The sequence below is a fragment of the Natator depressus genome, chromosome 9 (genome assembly GCF_965152275.1).
Source record: "Natator depressus isolate rNatDep1 chromosome 9, rNatDep2.hap1, whole genome shotgun sequence".
Classification (NCBI taxonomy): Eukaryota; Metazoa; Chordata; order Testudines; family Cheloniidae; genus Natator; species Natator depressus.
The window spans coordinates 40859056-40880604 of NC_134242.1; the positions used below are offsets into that span (position 1 = coordinate 40859056).

At 44.9% G+C, this 21549-nt stretch overlaps 1 protein-coding gene across 2 annotated transcripts in view; it reads left to right on the forward strand.

Moving 5' to 3' along the window:
• The first annotated feature begins 3009 nt into the window (after positions 1 to 3009).
• NMNAT3 (nicotinamide nucleotide adenylyltransferase 3) overlaps positions 3010 to 21549 on the forward strand; it is an 81511-nt gene continuing 62971 nt past the window's right edge. Inside the window, exon 1 of one of the 2 annotated variants that reach the window (XM_074963964.1) lies at positions 3010 to 3112. Coding sequence is in view for 1 of the 2 variants with exons in the window: in XM_074963963.1 (XP_074820064.1) it covers positions 4028 to 4029 (2 nt within the window). In the remaining variant the exon portion in view is untranslated. Of the gene's footprint in view, positions 3113 to 4006; positions 4030 to 21549 lie in introns of those variants that run through there. The other variant, XM_074963963.1, reaches the window with a different exon arrangement.

A 21549-nucleotide genomic window follows, 5' to 3' on the forward strand; every position in this document is an offset into this window, starting at 1 on the left:
ACTCACCTCCTTTCACCTCCTCCCTTCCCTGCCATAATCCCACATGCCCGCCCCTAGAGCCCCTGCTGGCTCACTGCTCACCTCTTTGCCCACCCGCCGCTTGCCCACCCGCTCGCCCCCGACTCGCTGCTTGCTCTCTCGCCCCCCCAAATATAGAGCCTCATTCAAAGACCCAGGGGTCACTATATTACTGCACACAGCAGTCAATCAATGCAGTTGTAGATAAATCTCTGCATTATGCATTTTTGTATAACTTTTATATGACTTTGTATTGAACCTTGGTAATATGTTATACCAGGCCCCTAAGGTAGTATAATTAAGGTAAAAGTAAAATGTCTTTTTGCTAGAAGTAGAATAAGATCTTCCCCCCACTTTGTAATCAATTGCCCTGTTGAATGAATGAGGTGTGAATGAGGAAGGTGTGGAAGGCAGGCACCTCCAGACAGCTGCAACCCTTAGAGAGGTGATGTGAGCCAGACCAAGGACAATCAAACTTGTCAAGTGGGCTGACTAGAGAAGAGCAGAACACCTTCCTTTGGGAACACCCTCTTTGCAGCATTGGGACAACCCCCAGTCCAGAGAAAAGCAGCAAAAAGGACCAACGGACACAGTCCCAGATTTTGAATCTGGGAGATCTGCATAAGAGGGAAGCTGCTATAAAAGTGAGGTGTCTTGCGGAGAACCCTGGGTTTTGTCTTGTCAACATCGGAGCATTGATCCGGATCTACAGAAGCCCGGCTCCACCGCTCCCCCATCTAACTCATCTGGCCAGTGAAGTTAAGGGAAGCAACTCGTTGGTAACAATAGCAAGACGGAGTGTGTTTGTATGTGAGTGCATGAGTGTGATACATATCATATGCATATGATAGGGTTGATTATTACATGTAGTACTGCTAAATGTGGCGTTTTGCCTTATTAACCCTGAAAAGATCCTGTACAGTACTTTAAGTACAACAAGGTAACAAAAATTAAAATACTGAAAATGGATGCCCCCCCTCCAGCCACCAAGTTGCCGCTTGCCCCTCAGCCCCCTTCCCCCGCCGCCAGCTCACCTGCCCCCAGCCACTGGCCTCTTCACCACCCCGCCCGCCGGCTGGGTGTGGAGTGCTTACCTGGGGAAGCTCATGTTTGGTGCTCAGGATTGGGGTGGGGATGTGGGGGGGTGCAGGAGTCAGGGCAGGGGGCTGGGGAGGTGTGGGGGGTGCAAGGAGCTGGGGGGGTTCAGGAGTCAGGGCAGGGGGCTGGGGAGGTGTGAGGGGGTGCAGGGCAGGGGGCGCAGGGGTCAGGGTGGACAGAGGACTGGGGGTGTGGGCTGGGGTCATGGGGGTGCTCATGGCAGAGGCTGGAAGGGGTATGCCCTAATTCTAGCCCCTTCCCCAAGGCCACGCTCCCTCCTCTTCTCCTCCTCCTCCCTGGAGCAGCGAGCATGCTGAGGCTCTGCTCTTCCCCCTCCCTCAAGAGGCAGCAGGGAGAGGGGGAGGGGAGGGAATGTAGCATGCTGGGGGAAGAGGCGGGGGAGGAGCCCCAGCTGCCAGCAGCATCAAGCTTCTGCCCCCACAGGAGAGAGCAGGGGGACAGAGAAGAGCGGGCCAGGCCGGGGCCCCTTTGGACCAGGCGCCAGTGGCGCCATGGTAAATCCGGTATTGCTGCCACTGCCCGCCCGCCTGCTTGGCTCGCCATCCCCTCAGCTCGCCTACTCGCCTCCCACTGCTGGCTCGCCTCCTCGGCCTCCCTCCCCCGCCGTCAGCTCACCTGACCCCCAGCCACTGGCCTCTTCACCACCCCGCCCACCCACCAGCCAGCCATTGGCTTGCCCCATCCCACCGCTTGCCTACATCCCCCGCGGGCCGCACAGTGAGCCCACGGGGGCCGCATGCAGCCCTGGGGCCACATGTTGCGCAGGCCTGCACTAGACCACCCTTACGAACATTTATGAAGTGTAAATGTTGCTGTAACCCTGATCCTGCTGACTAGGAAGGGAGGGAGGTGAACACCTTCCCCCAGAGAGAAACGTAAGAGGAACCAGGACTCCATTCCCCCCTTCCCCACATTCACATACGCAAAAAGACCTGTACGGCTTTGTTAGGGGGCCTTCGGGCAAAAACTCTCCACACCCAGCAAATGCTACAGTGCTGCTGATGTGGGATCTGTGAAGCAGCCAGAGCTGCTACCAAACTCTCTACCTGGACTCTGATCTTCCCCACTGACTCTTGCTACATTTTGAGACATTGGCTTCTCTGGCCTTTTGGAGCACCCCAGGAGAGATGGGAGGCATTGCCTTTTTCTCCCCACCCATGTCATATTCAATCTACGCCATATAAAGGCAGAGGGTGTGGAAGGGTGAGGGAGGTTAAACTAGACTAGTAGCAAGTGGCTCCCTTCCTGTAGTACTTCAAACGTATAGCCAGCTCAATTACAAGGAGCAGAGAACTTCAGGGAAGAGTCCTGCCCCTTTCAAAGGTGACCTTTTGAGGGAACTTAAAGGGCTGGTAGCTCATTCAGAGGAGTCAAATCGCTCAGGTCATATATGGGATAAGTAGAGTAGCCAAGTAAAAGTGTCAGCTCTCATTCCTTGATGAGGGTGTGGGGCATTCCCTGGTGTTGGGGGTCTCCCTTGGCTTGTATGTGGGGGAATCTCCCCAGGGCTTGGCTGTGATCCTCTGGCATGAGAGCTCTTTTGGTATGTGGTGGGGGTGGGGGGGCAGGTAACCCCTCTGGCTGCATATCTTGCTGTAGCAGTGGGTGTTCCCTGTAGGGATGGCTCCCTCCATAGCTGAGTGTATGAGGGGGTTCACTGGATGTGTATGGAGGGGAGGGCTCCTGGGGGAAATGGGGTCACGGGGGGAGTTGTACAGGAGGAAGGGCTCCTAGGGGTAGGGGGGGTCGCCGGGGGGTGAGATGTGTACGCGTGTGAGGCAGGTCACGACGCGGTTTTGAGGAGGGCAGAGCGCCCCGAGGGAGGTTACGCCGCTCTCAGCGTTGCCCCCTCCTCCCCGGCTCCGGGCCCGCCCCGAGCCCCGCCTCTCAGCGGCTGGGCCGGAGGAAAGAGGCGGTGGCTGGGGGCGGGCTCGTCCAACGCGGCTAACGCTGACCCCGATTCCCCCCGCAGCGGGTAAGGGAGGAAAGGGATGGAGGCAGCCCCTGGGGCCTGCTAGGCCCAGGCCGGGCTCCCATGCGCGCCAGGTCCCGGGTGACCCGCCTGCCCGCGCTTGCTGCGGGCTGCACCCACCCGCCCAGCCCCTGTATGTGCTGGCGGCGGGGATGGGCCTATCTCCGCGCTGACAGGGTCCGAGCGCCTGCGGCCTCAGCGAGGCCCTGCCTAGGCGGGGGGCTGGTCAACGTCCGTTCAAAGTAACTTCCCGCCCAGGCCAGGCTCCGTTCCCGGCCAGCGGGACTCCGCCGCCCCGGCCATGTGAACGCCAGGCTGCTCGGGCCGGCACAGCATCTTCCTGGAAATCTGCGTGCGCACAAATTGGGAAACTGGAAACATCCCCACGCTGGGGGGGGGGGGGGGTTATTCATGGGTGTTATCCCCACCCTTCACATGCTTCCTCCACAGTGCCTGTCTGTGCTGTCCGTTGTCCTTTGTAAAGTAGGTAATTGCAGCGCCTATGATGCGGTTGGCTGTAATCCATAGGTTACCGGGCATGGCGAAGCCTGGTGGGCTGCCTGGTGATCAGGTTTTGATTGTTGACCCTGCTGCTTTTCTTGCAGTCTCTGCCACTTGTGTTTTGGTGACGGTTTTGAGAGCTTTGGTCCCTAACTAAATGGGATTCCTGAAATTAAGGTGGCATCTCGGTGGGAGAGGGGGTAATTGGAGACTTTCATAGTACATGCATCCGATCAAGTGAACTGTAGCTCACAAAAGCTTATGCTCAAATAAATTAGTTAGTCTCTAAGGTGCTACAAGTACTCCTTTTCTTTTTGTGGATACAGACTAACACGGCTGCTACTCTGAAACCTTTCATAGTCATGCAAGACTGGGTTTGACCTCCAAATCACAGAACATCTAGTGAATCCACTGTCTATGTAAGATCCTTCTTTGGTGTTTTGATTCATTCCTTGTCACCAGAAGAGTGGATGACAAATCTGATTATCTACCTTTAATGTTGCTTTTCAAATTTCCATATGAAAAAATAAGAGATGCTTCCTTTAACTGTCTTTGTGTGCTGTATGGGCCTGTGTTTTATTTTTACAGAGAATAGGCAGGGATAACATGTAGCATTGTTGGATATGGATGGTGTCAGTTGATCTTTCTCTACCTGTCCGATCTGTGCTTAAGCCAGAGGAGAAGGAAAAGGAGACTAGTTCTTGGGGGGGAGGGGGGGAGATGTATGTGTAAGAGAAGGTAAAAAGAAAAGGAGTACTTGTGGCACCTTAAAGACTAACCAATTTATTTGAGCATAAGCTTTCGTGAGCTACAGCTCACTTCATCGGATGCGAAAGCTTATGCTCAAATAAATTGGTTAGTCTCTAAAGTGCCACAAATACTCCTTTTCTTTTTGTGAATACAGACTAACACGGCTGTTACTCTGAAACCTAAGAGAAAGTAAGGATGTATGTCTGATGAAGGAGTAGGTGTTTGGTCTGTGTTGCTGTTTAAATCTGTTTTGGATTTTTAAATGAAGGAAGATTAATTGAATTCTAGGCACTGTAAAAGGCAACGTTTACTATCATTTTTGGTTGTAGTATCAATTTATCTCCATACCAAGATAAATGAACACAGGCCTTTAAATTAAACGAGTGTAGAGTATATTATATGGAGCTGCAAAATGCAGCCAAAACATTTTCTTTAAAAAGGCACCTAAAATTAAAATCATGGACTGGCCTGGATAGCTGAGGATGGCTAGATACAATGTCAAAAAAGTAGGGCTTGGTAGCTGTCCACAAGAGAGTGCCTGTGAAGAAAAGGGGGGGAAAAAACCAAAACAGATTCAAAACAGAAAAGTTGAGCATTTTCTTGCAATGTTTGGCTGTGCCTCCTTGCCTTCAGCTTTAAGAATGTCTGTTCTGTGAAGTACAACGATTTCTGCCTACTTTTACCACCAGTACTGATCCAGTGCTCAATTGTAGAAGAACATTGAATTGTTTGGGGTTCTGTCCTTTAGTGATTCAATAAGAGACAAAACAGAGACCCTGATTGCTTGTGGTCACTAAGTCCTCAATTCTCCAAACATGCATATGATTAAAGTTATTGACATGCCCAAGTGTTTACAGGATCGGAACCTACAGATCACATGGAACTTTTTATAAGAGTAGAGATGACGACCTTAGTGTTTGGACCGAACTCCAACTTGGGTAATGACGTTCTTCACACTCAAATTTCCCCTGTAGTTACCACTGGATAATCAATTTTTGCTTAGTGTCCTATGTGGTTTTGTGTCTTTACTATGTGCTGGTAAATGACTACTGCATTCAACCCAAAGGGTGAGTAAAGTGAGCCTTATACACATTGTCATAAATGTAAAGGGAAGGGTAAACCCCTTTAAAATCCCTCCTGGCCAGAGGAAAACTCCTCTCACCTGTAAAGGGTTAAGAAGCTAAAGGTAACCTCGCTGGCACCTGACCAAAATGACCAATGAGGAGACAAGATACTTTCAAAAGCTGGGAGGAGGGAGAGAAACAAAGGGTCTGTGTGTCTGTCTTTATGCTGCCTTTGCCGGGGATAGACCAGGAATGGAATCTTAGAACTTTTAGTAAGTAATCTAGCTAAGTACGTGTTAGATTATGATTTCTTTAAATGGCTGAGAAAAGAATTGTGCTGAATAGAATAACTATTTCTGTCTGTGTATCTTTTTTGTAACTTAAGTTGTTGCCTAGAGGGGATCTCTATGTTTTGAATCTAATTACCCTGTAAGGTATCTACTATCCTGATTTTACAGAGGGGATTTCTTTACTTCTATTTACTCCTATTTCTATTAAAAGTCTTCTTGTAAGAAAACTGAATGCTTTTTCATTGTTCTCAGATCCAAGGGTTTGGGTCTGTGGTCACCTATGCAAATTGGTGAGGCTTTTTACCAAACCTTGTCCAGGAAGTGGGGTGCAAGGTTTTGGGAAGTATTTGGGGGGAAAGACGTTTCCAAACAGCTCTTCCCCAGTAACCAGCATTTGTTTGGTGGTGGTAGCGGCCAATCCAAGGACAAAGGATGGAATATTTTGTACCTTGGGGAACTTTTTGACCTGAGCTAGTAAAGATAAGCTTAGGAGGTTTTCATGCAGGTCCCCACATCTGTACCCTGGCGTTCAGAGTGGGGGAGGAACCTTGACACACACAGACTGTAAAATGCTCTGGGATCCTTCAGGATGAAAGGTGTTAATATAATTGTTACTACTTCAGAAATGAACCTGTTAGCAGTTTTTACTTCTAATTATTTTATTATTATTTGTATTGTGATAGCAGCTGGGAGCCTCACTGGACCAGGACCTTGTTGTTCTAGATGCTGTACAGACACAGGACAAAAAGACAGTTCCTGCCCCAAAGAGCTTGCAATGTAACTATTGCTTATCTATAGTTAGGAGTGTTTTTAACTTTTTGTTAGACAGTTGTCTAGGTGGCAGGTAGAACAGATAGTAGAACCTCATTCTGGATCCTATTTTTGGGGAGCAAGGGTAGTTTGAAAAATGAAAGTAAATGATTACTAAGCACTGTTTTCCCTGCAATCTTTGTTTTTTCTTTCTTCTTTACTTTTCTAACAGTAAGTGAAAGCAAACACAACCAAGAATCAGAACTGGGAAAGTGAAGAGAAAGTCTTAAAGCTTCTTTCTTTAAACAAGGGTATTCCACTAGGGAAGTAGATCTCATCATGGAATGGATCACCCAAACACCCCTGCGAGAACCGGCTTCCATACAGAAAAAATAACCCAATTGATCGCACTCCCCTAGTTGTCTCCTTCCACCTCATACTAGAATGCTTTCAGGGTATCATTATGCAATTACAACAACCCATACTTGAGGGTGACCACATCCTGAAAGAAATCTTTCTCAGCCTTCTTCCCCTACCCCCATTTCTGCCTTCAAACAACCTCCCTCCCCTAGCTTTGCCAAGGTCATCATCAGAAGCAAGCTCTCCATAGATCAGGACACATGACTCAAAGTGGTGCCAGAACAACAGATGCAAAACATGCAGACATAGCAATACTGCTATGACGATCAGTACCATCGCCACTCTCCCCAACACACCTTTCAAGATCCATGAGTCCTACACTTGTCTATCAGAACATGTGGTATATCTCATCCAGAACATCAAAAGCCACAACAACTTTGTGGGTGAAGCTAGACAATCACTGTGCTCTCAAATGAACTCATGGAAAAAAATACATCCTATCGCCTGTGAGCAAATCCTTTTCATGAAGTGATCACTTCATATCTAACCTCTCAGTTCTCACCTTCAAAGGAAAGCTGCACAATGCCTTCAGATGATGAGCCTGGAACTTAAATTCATTATGCTCCTGGACATTAAAAACCATGGACTTGACAGAGATGGGTTTTATAGCTCATTACAACACTGTATAACACGCCCTACCACCTGCTAACCCTTAATTGTCCACTTCATTTTAAGTGGTCTCCTACCTACAGCATGTGTAGATCCCCTTATGCTTAAGAATCTGTCCCACCTTCTATTTAGTTTGGACACTTCGGTTACCTTTTCCAGACCTAAGGAAGAGCTCTGTGTAACTTGCAGTGTTGCCCATTCCACCAATATAAGTTGGTCCAATAAAAGACATCACCTCACCTACCTTGGTCTCGCTGAGGAAACAGTCAAAATAGTAGTGGGGGGTGGGAATTGAAGGTTGCATGACATAACTACATAGCACGCAGTGGATAGAGAATGGACTGGGACTCGGAAAACTTGGGTTCTGTTCCTGACTTGGCCTCTGGAGTGCTAGGTGACCACTCCGCGGCTCAGTTTCCCCATCTGTAAAATGGTGATAAGGACTCCTTTGTAAAATGCTTTGAGATCTACTGATGAAAAGTGCTAGATGAGACGATATATTCAAACAGTATTGCATTTTTATAGTTATTAATATGTATCCCAATTAATTGAAAAAGTTTTAAATATTTAGGCTGGTATTTTAAAAGAAGCTAAGGGAATTTTAAAATACAATGAGAGTTGGGAACCTAAATTCCTTAGGCTCTTTTGAAAATCCCAACCTTAATTATCTTAATCAGCAGTCTGTGTGCAAATGAGCACACCGGACAGGCAAGCAAAATATGTTAGAACATAGATATGCCACCAAAGGGAATTTTTTTTAATGCCCAAATTGTTTTGAAATCTTTGATCACTTTGATTATTATTTACTAATTGAAATTCTAAACATATAGACTTGTGTGCATGAGGTGGGGGAAACAATTTAAACTATTGATTTGAACAGCAGGCTTGATTTACAAAATACCTAGCCCTAGTGGGAAAACTTTTGCGTGTTTTATGTTTTTGCATGGTGCTCTGATTACCCAAAGTCTTAATCACAAATTTCCTATTAATTGTGATATGTTACTTTCAGGGTCACCTAGGTGTTATTGAATTTTGTAATTTTGTTTAAAATAGCATCAATAATATGTACAATATTAGCTCAGACTCTCAAGTCTGGTATCCTGCCTCTGGCAGCAGCCAATACTTGAAACTTTAGAGAGTGATGAGAAAACCCATAATGCACTTAGCAAATTGTACAGTTCTGTATATGGGAGAATAATTCCTCCTTGGTCGCTAGTGGTGGTCAGTTTACACCATGGAGCACTAGAATGATAACCTTTCTTAGATTATCTTTTTTCCATTCTGTTTGAATTCTTTATTTCAGTAGAAGACACCAATTATTTGACTGGGAGACTTTTTTTTAATGACTATACAGTAAATTGGCAAGACGTAGTTTCTCCCAGCAGAACAGGTGCCTGAGCATTATCTGATTTTTAAAGGCTGAGTTGTTAGATGAATTGATCTCTCTTCTGTGGGTCCACTGTGTTCCTAGCATCTATTATCATCCCTTTTTTTCCTTTTATTCCCCTTTTGGTCATCGTATTCAACTTATTCATAAATGATCTGGAGAAAGGGGTAAACAGTGAGGTGGCAAAGTTTGCAGATGATACTAAACTGCTCAAGATAGTTAAGACCAAAGCAGACTGTGAAGAACTTCAAAAAGATCTCACAAAACTAAGTGATTGGGCAACAAAATGACAAGTAAAATTTAATGTGGATAAATGTAAAGTAATGCACATTGGAAAAAATAACCCCAACTATACATACAATATGATGGGGGCTAATTTAGCTACAACTAATCAGGAGAAAGATCTTGGAGTCATCGTGGATAGTTCTCTGAAGATGTCCACGCAGTGCGCAGCGGCAGTCAAAAAAGCAAACGGTGTGTTAGGAACCCTTAAGAAAGGGATTGAGAATAAGACAGAGAATATCTTATTGCCCTTATATAAATCCATGGTATGCCCACATCGTGAATACTGCATAGAGATGTGGTCTCCTCATCTCAAAAAAGATATATTGGCATTAGAAAAGGTTCAAAAAAGAGCAACTAAATGATTGGGGTTTGGAATGGGTCCCATATGAGGAGAGATTAAAGAAGCTAGGACTTTTCATCTTGGAAAAGAGGAGACTTAAGGGGGGATATGATAGAGGTATATAAAATCATGAGTGATGTGGAGAAAGTGAATAAGGACAAGTTATTTACTTGTTCCCATAATATAAGAACTAGGGGCCACCAAATTAAATTAATGGGTAGCACATTAAAAACAAATAAAAGGAAGTTCTTCACTCAGTGCACGTCAACCTGTGGAACTCCTTGCCTGAGGAGGTTGTGAAGGCTAGGACTATAACAGGGTCTAAAAGAGAACTGGATAAATTCATGGAGGTTAAGTCCATGAATGGCTATTAGCCAGGTTGGGTAAGGAATGGTGTCCCTAGCCTGTGTTTGTCAAAGGGTGGAGATGGATGACAGAAGAGAGTTCACGAGAGCATTACCTGTTAAGTTCACTTCCTCTGGGGCACCTGGCATTGGCCACTGTTGGTAGACAGGATACTGGGCTGGATGGACCTTTGGTCTGACCCAGTATGGCCATTCTTATATTCTTATTCTTTTATCCAGTTGTTGTTTCTTGTCGTATTCTTAGATTGTAAATTGTTTGGGGCAGCACATAGCACAGAGAGGTACTGGTCCATGACAGGGGCTTCCAGACACTTCAGTAATAGAAGCAATAAATAATAATAATAATAATAATAGGTATAAGACTTGATTTACCACAAAATATTCAGACGCTAATGCAGTTGGCCTGTTTTTTCAGTGCCCCTCATATTACTAATACTTTGCATAATATATTAATGTAATGCTTTCTTTTCCTATACAAGTGTTTGGTTACTACTGGCAATGCAGAGCTAGTTACCTATGTTCTTTCTAAGGAAGAAATTAGCAATTAAAATGACATCATGCTAATAAAAAACCTGAAATGTAAAATGTGAGCAAACACTTATCACATTTTGAAACTGGAAAGTGAGTGAAGAAAGCATTGGGTTTTTAAAAAGTTTTGGAGTATAGCGTCCCCTACGAAAATCTGTTGGAAATCCTGTGTGTTACTGTGGGATTTTTGTGTGTGTGCTGATAGGATGTGGAACGTTTGCATATGGTTTCCTTGTTGAGTTTCTTCAGTAGAAATTCTTGCTGCTTGCATTAGGTTGCTCCATGTTGTAGCTAGATTCACAGGCAAAGCTGGTTTGGGTTAGCTGTTGTGCTGCTTTACCATTTTTTAAGGCATTATTTGTAAGTAGTTTGTGCTTTCATAACTAATTTTGGCTTTACTAGTGCTTAAAATGGGGGCAGGGAGAAAGGAAGAGGCACAAAGCATCACAGATCTAGCAAAGTGAATAAATAAACTCAAGCCTGTTACTGAAAGATACACTTTACTCTCTGTTTTAACAAAAATGCTGCTTCCAGATTGGGATAACCCCTCCACTTTTTTCAGACCACTTTAAGTACTGGCTTTCATCCAGGGGTGCTGGAAGGGGTGAGGGGGCACATGGCCCCATCAGTTTTTACTGGCCATAAGGGCAAGCAATGGGAGAAGGGGGCGTAGAGGAGTGAATGGGGAGCAGGGTCTTGAGCGGAAGAGCGGGTGCGGGGAGAAGGGCCGCACGGGGGGGGCATGGTTTGGGTGCTGGCACTCCCCCCACTTTTAGGGAGTTTCCGCCGCTCCTGCTTTCACCCCTAATAAATGAATTTTTCTAACTCTAAAAGAATTACAAGTTAGGTAATAGAACTGTTTTATTTCTGAACTGACCATTCTAGTGGAATTGTGGAGGTTTTTAAAATTGAGCTTCTAGTGGTTTGAAAATGGAGATGCTACTTTGGCTAAATTGGCTGATCACTTGGCCTGGGAATACTGGCATCGCAGATTAGTCATGCATGTAACCTTTTCCTCAACATTAATGATCGCTAATTGCAGGGCACTGTTCAGTTGTGTGCAATGAACAAACTTATGTTTAGGAGTCAAGATAGATCTCTCATTCAGTACCCTCTGTGGGCTTTGTTCTCTAGTCCTTGTGCAGGCAAAACTCTAATACTGCAGGATAGGGACCTAAGTGAGAAGAATGGAAGCAGCTTTGGTTTAAGTGGGTGGGAATATCAGGAATTGTTGCGTAAGCTGCAACTTGTGCACAGACTCCTAGCACGGTTTGTTTGATTGTTTGATTTTTGTGAGGCTTCAAGAACAGCACAGGGTCTGCCTATGGGCAATGCGTAGTGGGATCCAGGAGTAACCAAACTGCTTACGTTGCCACCAAATGTGTAGATCATGGAAAGGCCCTTGTGGCTAGCCTCGTTTGACTCCTTTCGTAGGTAATTATGGGTTAGTGAATTTCCTCTAGTTTTGTTAAGTAGATAAAGAAGTGAAATTGTGTAAGTATACAGTAATACATGACATACTCAAATTATATTGCATTTTTTATATTGTATATAATTACAATAAAAGGCATAATTTTAAAAGGTAACAATTTATTAGAGCAAATGTGTGAAGTGTTCCATATCTTTACTGAAGAAAAAGCAGAAAGACCTTGAGGAGTTCCTTTTTAACACTGAAAACATAAATAATATAAATGAATTGAGATAAGGGAAATATGATCTTGACAAAGGCCCTGACATTGCATACGCTTTGAAACATATTTAGTGCTATGCACATAAGTTCCTTGAATTCAGTGGGGCTTCTCTTGTAAATAAAGCTGCCCACCGGCATAAGATTTTGCAGGATCAGGCCTGAAATCAGGAAATTCAGATACTTGCAACTGCAGCACCCTCAACTGAGTGCACCTGTGCAGTCCCATTAATGGGATGCAGGGGTCTGTGCTGGAATATCCCACTGTGGATTTGGTAGTTAGTTAATTTTTGATGAATTATTTAACATGTGAATTTTTGTGAGCGAATACAATATAACTAACATGGATTAGTTTTAGTACATACATGTAATGATTTTACGAACCACATTGGCTGTTATGAGTTGCTTTGTCGCTGTGTAATGTCAATCAAAAGTTGCCAGTTTGGTGACTTTGATGTCAGTTCTTTGCAATGGCATAAAGAGGATAAAGAACTTAATTTTATTAAAAATCCAGGTGTGGCTTGCATTTCAGAGGAGAAAAGTTTTTGATAAAAGGACAAAACAAATGTAAGTGACATTTTTAAATGTTTATTTCAGAAATGTAATAACAATGAACACTTCTCCAAGATTTAAATTTTCAAACTTAATTCAAGAAATTAATATATTTTTTCCTTGTTTTAGAGTTTAGCTAGTCTGGTATTTTTAAATTAAAAGAAAATAATGATGCCAAACTGAATTGAAATGATGCAGAGAAGGCACATTGATGCATCTGTGGCAGGGAATCTGCCTTTGATATAGCTTCTAATGGAGTCAGCTGAAGAGCAAAGTATAACAATGTGACTTGAAGGGGCGCCAGCTTGAAGGGAGGAGCAGGCAATTCCAAAGTGGCTAGCTCCCTCTGTTAACACCTCAGGCATTTGAAATTCATGGTAGGGAGACCTATTGCAGTTTATCTGTAAGGCACCATACCCATTGATATGCTGCTGCCAGCTTCCGTTTGCTCAGAAAATTACTGCTTAGACCAAGAAAGGATATTTTAAAGCTTAAAGCCAAGAAAAATGGAGGGACCTCCCCCCCCCATAAAGCTCCACCCCATCTTGTGTGCTGAGCAAGAAAGCTACCGTATTTACATAACAGATTTATTTTCAAGATGACAAAATCTGCATACCTGTCTCTGTCAGTCTCTGCATTTAAATGCCAGAGTTAACTCTCCACAGTTGAATGTGAAAAAGCCCAGATGATCCCTTGTGTTCTTATATGGTCACTGCTTTGGAGAAGACTAGGATCTGTCAGAATAAGAGGACCAGAGTTTTATCTGCAACTTATAAAAACTACAAATGGACTGTTATATGCCTTGACTATACGCGCAGGAGGTGGGGTCTGCTTTGTATTTTAATAGGCTAGGACTGATGATTGATTATTATATCCTCACCTGCAGTGTCATTTTTAAATAGAGGGCAAATGAAACTGGCAAATGAAATGAGGTGCACTTAAGTCACTGGCATTTCACAGAAGCATGGTCAGTTACGTGGCCCTGAAGTGGTTATATGTATGGTATCTTGAGAGTGTCTGTGTCTAATATTTATACCAGCCTTGCAAAATTCTGCTTGGCCAGGGTCAGTATTTTGTTGATAGGCAAATAGAATATTCTGTACCACTGAAATAAACAAATATACCTAATCTGTATAATTATTTATATTATGCTAATCACCAAGGTATCTAGGTGTGGATGCACTGGTAAATTTTCATAACAGTTATGCAGTACTGCTTTGGACAAAAGCACACGCTGGCAGGAATATATTAGCTTGAATATTTTTTGTTGTGGAGATTGTCCCATAATTTTATGGTATGAGGATGGGTTGATCACCAATTGGCAGTATTTTTAAGGGGGTTGTGTATATCAGGATTTTTAGCCAAATTTTCCTGTGAGGTTGTGGGAGGATCAATGAGATTTTATATTCTTTAGCCAACTTTATTGCCTAAAAATGTAGTTTGGGGACATATTACCTGCTGGTGTAAATCAGTGTAACTGAGCTGGCTTCAGTGAAGCTGCACTGATCTACACCATCTAAAGATTTGGCCCTTTAAGTTCATGAGGTAGGTTGTGATCTCACACCTGTACAAATCTAATTTTAGTGAAGTTACTCCAGATTCGCCCGGTGCAATATGATCTGAATCCTGTCCTATGTTTCTAGAATTCAATTTTTTCTGGCTTGTCCAGAAAATTTAATGTAATGTAAGGGTCAAACTGGTCCTTACTGTGCAAGCATCAATGTCTTGTCCTTCAGTTTACTAACTTTACTGCATACTTGAAGGTTCATATATTAAACTGCACTTGCTCAGCACTGTATTGTACATTCCAATAATTAATAAGAAATGAGTTGAGTTACTGATCGTTTCAGCAGAATTTACTGTGATCATCTGTAACATCATCTATTATTGATGTATTGCAGGAATATAAGCAATACAAGAAGAACTCACATGGATTCCCTAATGAATGTTATAATCGTTGTTTTATCTTAAAAGCTATTTGATATGGAGAAAGTGTGTCCTCCACATTTCTAAAGATGTCAGCATATCTTGTTTGTGCAGCCACATGCTTTACCAGATTTCTCAAAGTGACCCTCTCAACTTGTTCATGCGTAAATTTGACCTGCTGTACCACATCTCTTGAAGGATCCTGATGTGCTTTATGAACGTACAACCTTGCCTATAGTGTAGCCACTTTTTGAGTGTAAGGTGGCATTTGGGGACAACTGGCACACAGTGATAGAGAATAGGAAATTTTGGCAGAAAACATCAGGGAAAACCCCCTATGTTAAGTGCCATGGGATTTTTATTGGCAAACAGGACCTAATTGGCAAGGACTCATTCTAAAGAACTATGGGATGGAACTTAATCTATCTGCTATAGTCTAGTAAGGTGTGAACCTGTTGTTCAAGACAGTTTAGGTATTTCAAGCTTGATTCTTAAGCCTGGTCTACACTACGAGTTTGTCGGATTTAGCAGCGTTAAATCGAATTAAACCTGCACCCGTCCACACAACGAAGCCATTTTTTTCGACATAAAGGGCTTTTAAAACCGATTTCTGTACTCCTCCCCAACGAGGGGATTAGCGCTGAAATGGACGTCGCCATTTTGAATTAGGGTTAGTGTGGATGCAATTCAAAGGTATTGGCCTCCGGGAGCTGTCCCACAGTGCACCATTGTGACCGCTCTGGACAGCACTCTGAACTCTGATGCACTGGCCAGGTGTACAGGAAAAGCCCCGGGAACTTTTGAATCTCATTTCCTGTTTGGCCAGGCGAGCTCATCTACACAGGTGACCATGCAGTCCTAGAATCGAAAAAGAGTTCCAGCATGGACTGAACAGGAGGTACTGGATCTGATCGCTGTATAGGGAGAGGAATCTGTGCTATCAAGAAGATATGCTATGCCAAAACATTTCAAAAAATCTCCTGAGGCCATGAGGGACAGAGGCTACAGCAGGGATGCAACACAGTTCCACGACATGAGCCTGCCCCAGTAACACCATGATCTCCAAATTGCTGGAGACCGCGGTTTTAGAGAAATCTGTGTTCATGTCCTCATCACCGCGCTTCCGTCGCCTCCTCGCCTGGTTTTTCAGGTGCTGGTTCTGCATAAACTGCAATGAAAGTTAACTTTCGTAGTGTAGACATGGCCTTAGAGCACTAAGTTATCTCCTCCGTCATGAAAGTTAACTGCTGCGGTGAGCTAAACGGGCTCCATGCTTGCTGTGCTATGGCATCTGCTCGGGCAATCCAGGGAAAAGCCGTGAATTTATTGTCTGCTGTTGCTTTCACGGAGGGAGGGAGGGTTGACTGAGGACATTTACCTATAACTACTCGCGACAGATTTTTTGGCCCCGTCAGGCATTGGGAGCTCAGCCCAGAATTCCAATGGGCAGCGGGGACTGCGGGAACTGTGGGATAGCTACCCACAGTGCACCGATCGGAATGTCGACGCTTGCCATGGTACTGTGGATACACACAGCCGAATTAATGTGCTTAGTGTGGACGCATGCACTCGACTTTATACAGTCTGTTCCCAAAAATCGACTTCTGTAAAATCGGAGTACTTTCGTAGTGTAGACATGGCCTTAGAGCACTAAGTCATCTCCTCTGTCATTAAAAACAACACCTAAACTTCAGCTGTTTGTTCTGCAGCAGCAAGCTAACAAAATCTCTGACCAGATCACTGCACTTACTCCGATTCATGATCCTTGAAGACCGATAACACAGAACCGGAAAGATATGTTGGCTTTATCTGATTAGAACCACAGCCAAAGTCAGTGCCCTCCCACCCACCTAAATTGATGGGGAAATTTTAAATATAAAATGTCTAAAGACATTTTTACATTCTTTTTGTTAAAACCAAGCTAGAGCTAAGTGAAAAAATGAAAAAATTAACAGCTAAAAATGTGGAGAGTGTGCGCTAATCTCTGAAGTGGTTTATACCCCCAAAATTTTTTCCATTCCTCCTTACAAAATTTGACTTGCTCATGCTGAATAACTATTTTTTATTTCAGTTTTTTTTCTTATGCACACCATCATGGTCTAATTGGGCAAGTAGATTTTGTGCCTGGGCTGGTAAATTTTCAGGATGGTTTTGCAAGGCTGCCTTACCTGCAAAGTAGTCCAAAAGAGTTACCGATAAATGTTAATTGTAACGAATCGTAACTTTTTGTGAAGTGATTTTTTGAACATCTGAATTGGAATACCCTGAAAAGCACATTTTTGAATGAGTATACGAAACCGTTTACTGTGGTGATACTTGAGCCTGTATATAATAATGATCTCTTAGCAATATTGTTACTCTCAAGCTTGCATCCTTATTTTTCTCAGTAGTAAAATATAAAGGTGTTTTCATACTACAGAGCCATCAGAGCCAAATTATCAAAGCTATAATATCATAGACAATAAAGTACTTTAAAAAATCCTTTTAAACCTCAAACATGACATGCATATCTCTTCCTCTGATCTGTTGCTTTAATTACCCTTATTTCACAAATGCAGTAGAAATATTTTTTTCTAGCATTCCCAAGGCACTTTTTTTTATTTTATTTTTTTACTAATGGGATTTCAGGCTCCTAGACCTTGTGGTGCTTTGAGGCACACATATCTCCTATATATGATACCTGGGCAGTAAGCAGCTGAATGGGCTTGTGCTCTGCTGTCTTGCAGTTTTTAAGCAATGTAGCAGCAAATAACTTTAAGCATATCAAGATGGTTTTGAAGCCCAGCAGTTATTTGGAAAAAGAACTACATGGGAATGTAACCTTATCTTAAATGATTGCCATTTTTGTCATGCAGCAGAGCAGAATTGAATCTGGTTTGCTGTGCGGTAATTGCACAATCATAAAATGCTACCATGCAACTTAATATTTTTGTTTCTTGCTGAATAAAATGGTCTGGCTAGCTGAGCTGCAAATGCCAGGCTTTGTTGTTTGCGTTGCCTCTCACCTTTTAGCACCAACAGTTTAAAAGAAAAGTTTTTCCAGTGACAAGCCATAATTTAAAAAATGATGGATGCATAATAGAGTATAACAGCTAGAGTTTTTTTAGGACACATTTGAATAGTTCTGTTTCCCAAATTTACTGTAGAAAAATAGTAGAGTGAATCGACACTATATATTGCAATTCTGTAGTCATACCACCCTGTGCTCTGGTCCTATATGTTTTAACCAACTAATCAGGGCCATGCCTGGGTGAGTATTTGGATGGGAAACTAAGGGCATGGCTACACTTGTGAGTTAGAGTGCATTGAAGCAGCCCTGGGCACCCTAACTCATGACGCGTCCACGCTGGCAAGGCACCTAGAGCGCCCGGTCTCCACGGCTGGAGCGCTCCTGGTAATCCACCTCGATGAGAAGCATAATGCTTGCTGCACCCCCGCTGGAGAGCCACAGCACCAGTGTGGACACCCTGCTCTGTTAATGCACTCTTATCGACCTCCAGAAGTGTCCCACAATGCCTGTTCTAGCCACTCTGGTTATCACTTTGAACTCTTTTGCCCTGCCGTCAGGTGACCAACCATCAGACCTGCCCTTTAAATTCTCTGGGAATTTTGAAAATCCCCTTCCTGTTTGCTGAGCAAGATTCTCAGCAAATATTTCCAGGTGACCATGCCTCCAGGCGCCAGATAATCCCAGTATGGAGCAATAGCAAGGTGCTGGACCTCATCAGTGTTTGGGGGGAGGAAGCTGTCCAGTCCCAGCTGCGCTTCAGCCGTAGGAATTATGATACCTTCGGGCAGATATCAAGGGTCAAGATGGAAAGGGGCCATGACCGGGATGCACAACAGTGCAGGGTTAAAGTGAAGGAGCTGCGGAATGTCTACCACAAAGCCCGCAAGGCAAACCGCAGCTCCGGTGCTGCCCCTGTGACCTGCTGTTTCTGCAAAGAGCTGGACGCAATACTTGGGGGCGACCCCACCTCCACCATGGACACTTCAGAGCCCAGTTCAACAAGGCAGGAGGAGGAGGAGGAAAGCGGGAGTGAGGGTGCTGAGGAGGGGGGAGACACCCCGGCATCCCTAGATGCATGCAGCCAGGAGCTGTTCTCAAGCCAGAAGGAAGGTAGCCAGTCACAGCAGCTGGTGCCTGGGGAAGGATAAACACCAGAGGAGGTGCCCGGTAAGCGGCTTTTATTTTGGGAAGGAAGTTGTTCGGTGCAGGCTCTTGGGGCGAGGAGGGTTAGGGCTGGATGTGGAATAGAGCGTTGATGTGCTCTCTCACATCGCGGTAATCGGTCTCAGTGATCTCTTCAAAGGTCTCATGCAGAAGCTGGGCAATGTACTTGCGCAGGTTCCTTGGGAGTGCTACTGTGCTCCTTGTCCCAGTCAAGCTTAACAGTCCACACCACTGTGCCGTGTGGGGCGGGGGGACCATTGCTGCACACAGGCAAGCTGCATATGGGCCAGGGCTGAAGCCGCATTGTAGTAGAAGACCCTCCCTTGCTTCCCAGGTCACCCTCAGCAGCGAGATATCTTCCAGGACGAACTCCTGTGGAAAACGTGGGTACAGTGTTCAGTTCAGCGGACCCCTGCAGCTGTTAGCTCTCCCCAAGGCACAGAGCCCCAGAGGACAGTATGGCAGTGAAACAATCAGTCCCCCTTGACCCTGTGTTCTTACTCACCATTTGGGGCTCCTGTGGGTTATGTGGGCTCGCTTTGGGATAGACAAATTCTGCTTTTGGGTAGACTGTGCTTGTCTTTGGGTATGGGCGAATCATTGCTCTGTTTGGTGTGAACAATGCTGCGTCTGTTAAGTGTTGCATTTTGGGTTTACAGATGCAACCTTTAGATCTCGGCCATCCTTGTTATTACCGGCTGAAAGACTCCAAAGAATTAGGAAGAGGCCACGTAGAAGCAAAGAGGGCATGCTGCATGAAGTAATGCAGTAGTCCCTTAATGAAAATCAAAAAGTGCAGGAGTGGCAGGAGAGTGAAAGGAGGGTCAGCCATCAGAATGCGGATTGCCGGCACCAAAGCATGGAGCGGCTGCTAAGCATTATGGAGCGCCAAGCGGACTCGATACAGGCACTCGTAGCGATACAGGCACTCGTAGCAATGCAGGCAGAGCACTACCGCGTCCTTCCCCCCTCCCCCCCACATGCAGCCCTTGTCCCAAAACTCTTTCCTTTGTGCCCCCATGTCACCTCCAACCCACTTTCCCCCACATCCAGGATCTTATTGCCTCCGACACCTGTAGCTTCATCACCCAGCCCTGCAAACTACGACCCTTACCCACTGCACTGAACCCCTATCACCATGCATTTTAGCCAGCCTGAAGTGCAGCACTCATTGCACAGCACTCCAGACAGGAAGGCTGAGTATGAGAACAAGACATGTGCAAATCTGTGATTGAACCGTCTCCCACCCCACCCCCTTGCCCTTTCTGTTCCCAAGCAGTTATGTTTCTTTCCAATAAATGGATTTTTTGGCTTTGAAAACATTCTTTATTATTGCATTAAGTAAAAGATACCATAGCCCAGGAAAGCAACAGGCACTGCAAGTCAGTGTAGCAAGTGTAGTAGATTCCTACTAACATTGGAACCACCGCTCCTCACTCCCATGAAGGGCACCAAACATTACTGGTGGCTTTCAGCCTCAAATTGTTCTATCAAACGCATTCCTAATCCTTGCAGTCCCGTGCTGGGCCCTTCTAATAGTCCTACTCTCTGGCTGTTCAAATTCAGCCTCCAGGTGTTGAACTTCCGAGTTCCATGTCTGGATGAGTCTTTCACCCTTCCCTTCACAAATGTTATGGAGTGTACAGCACGCGGATATAACCATGGGGATGTTGTCATCAGCCAGGTCCAACTTCCCATACGGACAGTGCCAGCGGCCGTTTAAACTTCTATCGTCATAAGTTCATAACAGCAGAAATCTCACTACATAGAAAATGGGTAGATAACAAGCTACACATACAGTCCTGCAGCAGCACAGATGCAGGGATGCAGTTGTGCCACTGTAGCACTCATTCTGCACTGACTCAGCCTGTTGTTGAACCACTCCTGGCTGCTGTCAAGGCTCCCTGTTCAGGGTTTCATGAGCCACGACATGGATGGGTAAGCAGGGTCTCCAAGGAACACAATGGTCATTTGAACTTCCCCTACGGTGATCTTCTGGTCTGGAAAGAAAGTCCCAGCTTGCAGTTTCCCGAACAGACCAGTGGTTCGAAAGGTGCATGCATCATGCACCTTTCCGGGCCAGCCTGCGTTAATGTCAGTGAAATGCCCACGGTGATCCACAAGTGCCTGGAGAACCATAGAGAAATACCCCTTCCGATTAACGTGCTTGGAGGCTAGGTGGGCTGGTGCCAGAATATGCGTCCCATCTGTCGCCCCTCCACAGTTAGGGAAACCCATTTGTGCAAAGCCAGCCACAATGTCATGCACGTTGCCCAGAGTCATGGTGGTTCTGAGCAGGATGTAATTAATGGCCCTGGAAACTTGTATCAACACTATTCCAACGGTAGACTTTCCCACTCCAAACTGGATAGCGACTGATCAGTAGTTGTCTTGAGTAGCCAGCTTTCAGATTGCAATAGCCACCTGCTTCTCCACTGGCAGGGCAACTCTCAATCTCATGTCCTTGCCCTGCAGGGCTGGGGTGAGCTCATCACACAGTCCCATGAAAGGTTTCAGAGTAACAGCCGTGTTAGTCTGTATTCGCAAAAAGAAAAGGAGTACTTGTGGCACCTTAGAGACTCCGATGAAGTGAGCTGTAGCTCATGAAAGCTTATGTTCAAATAAATTGGTTAGTCTCTAAGGTGCCACAAGTACTCCTTTTCTTTTTAGTCCCATGAAAGTGGCTTTTCTCATCTGAAAGTTCTGCAGCCACTGCTCATCATCCCAGACTTACATGACAATGTGATCCCACCACTCAGTGCTTGTTTCCCGAGCTAAAAGCGGCATTCCATGGTGGTGAGCATGTCCGTGA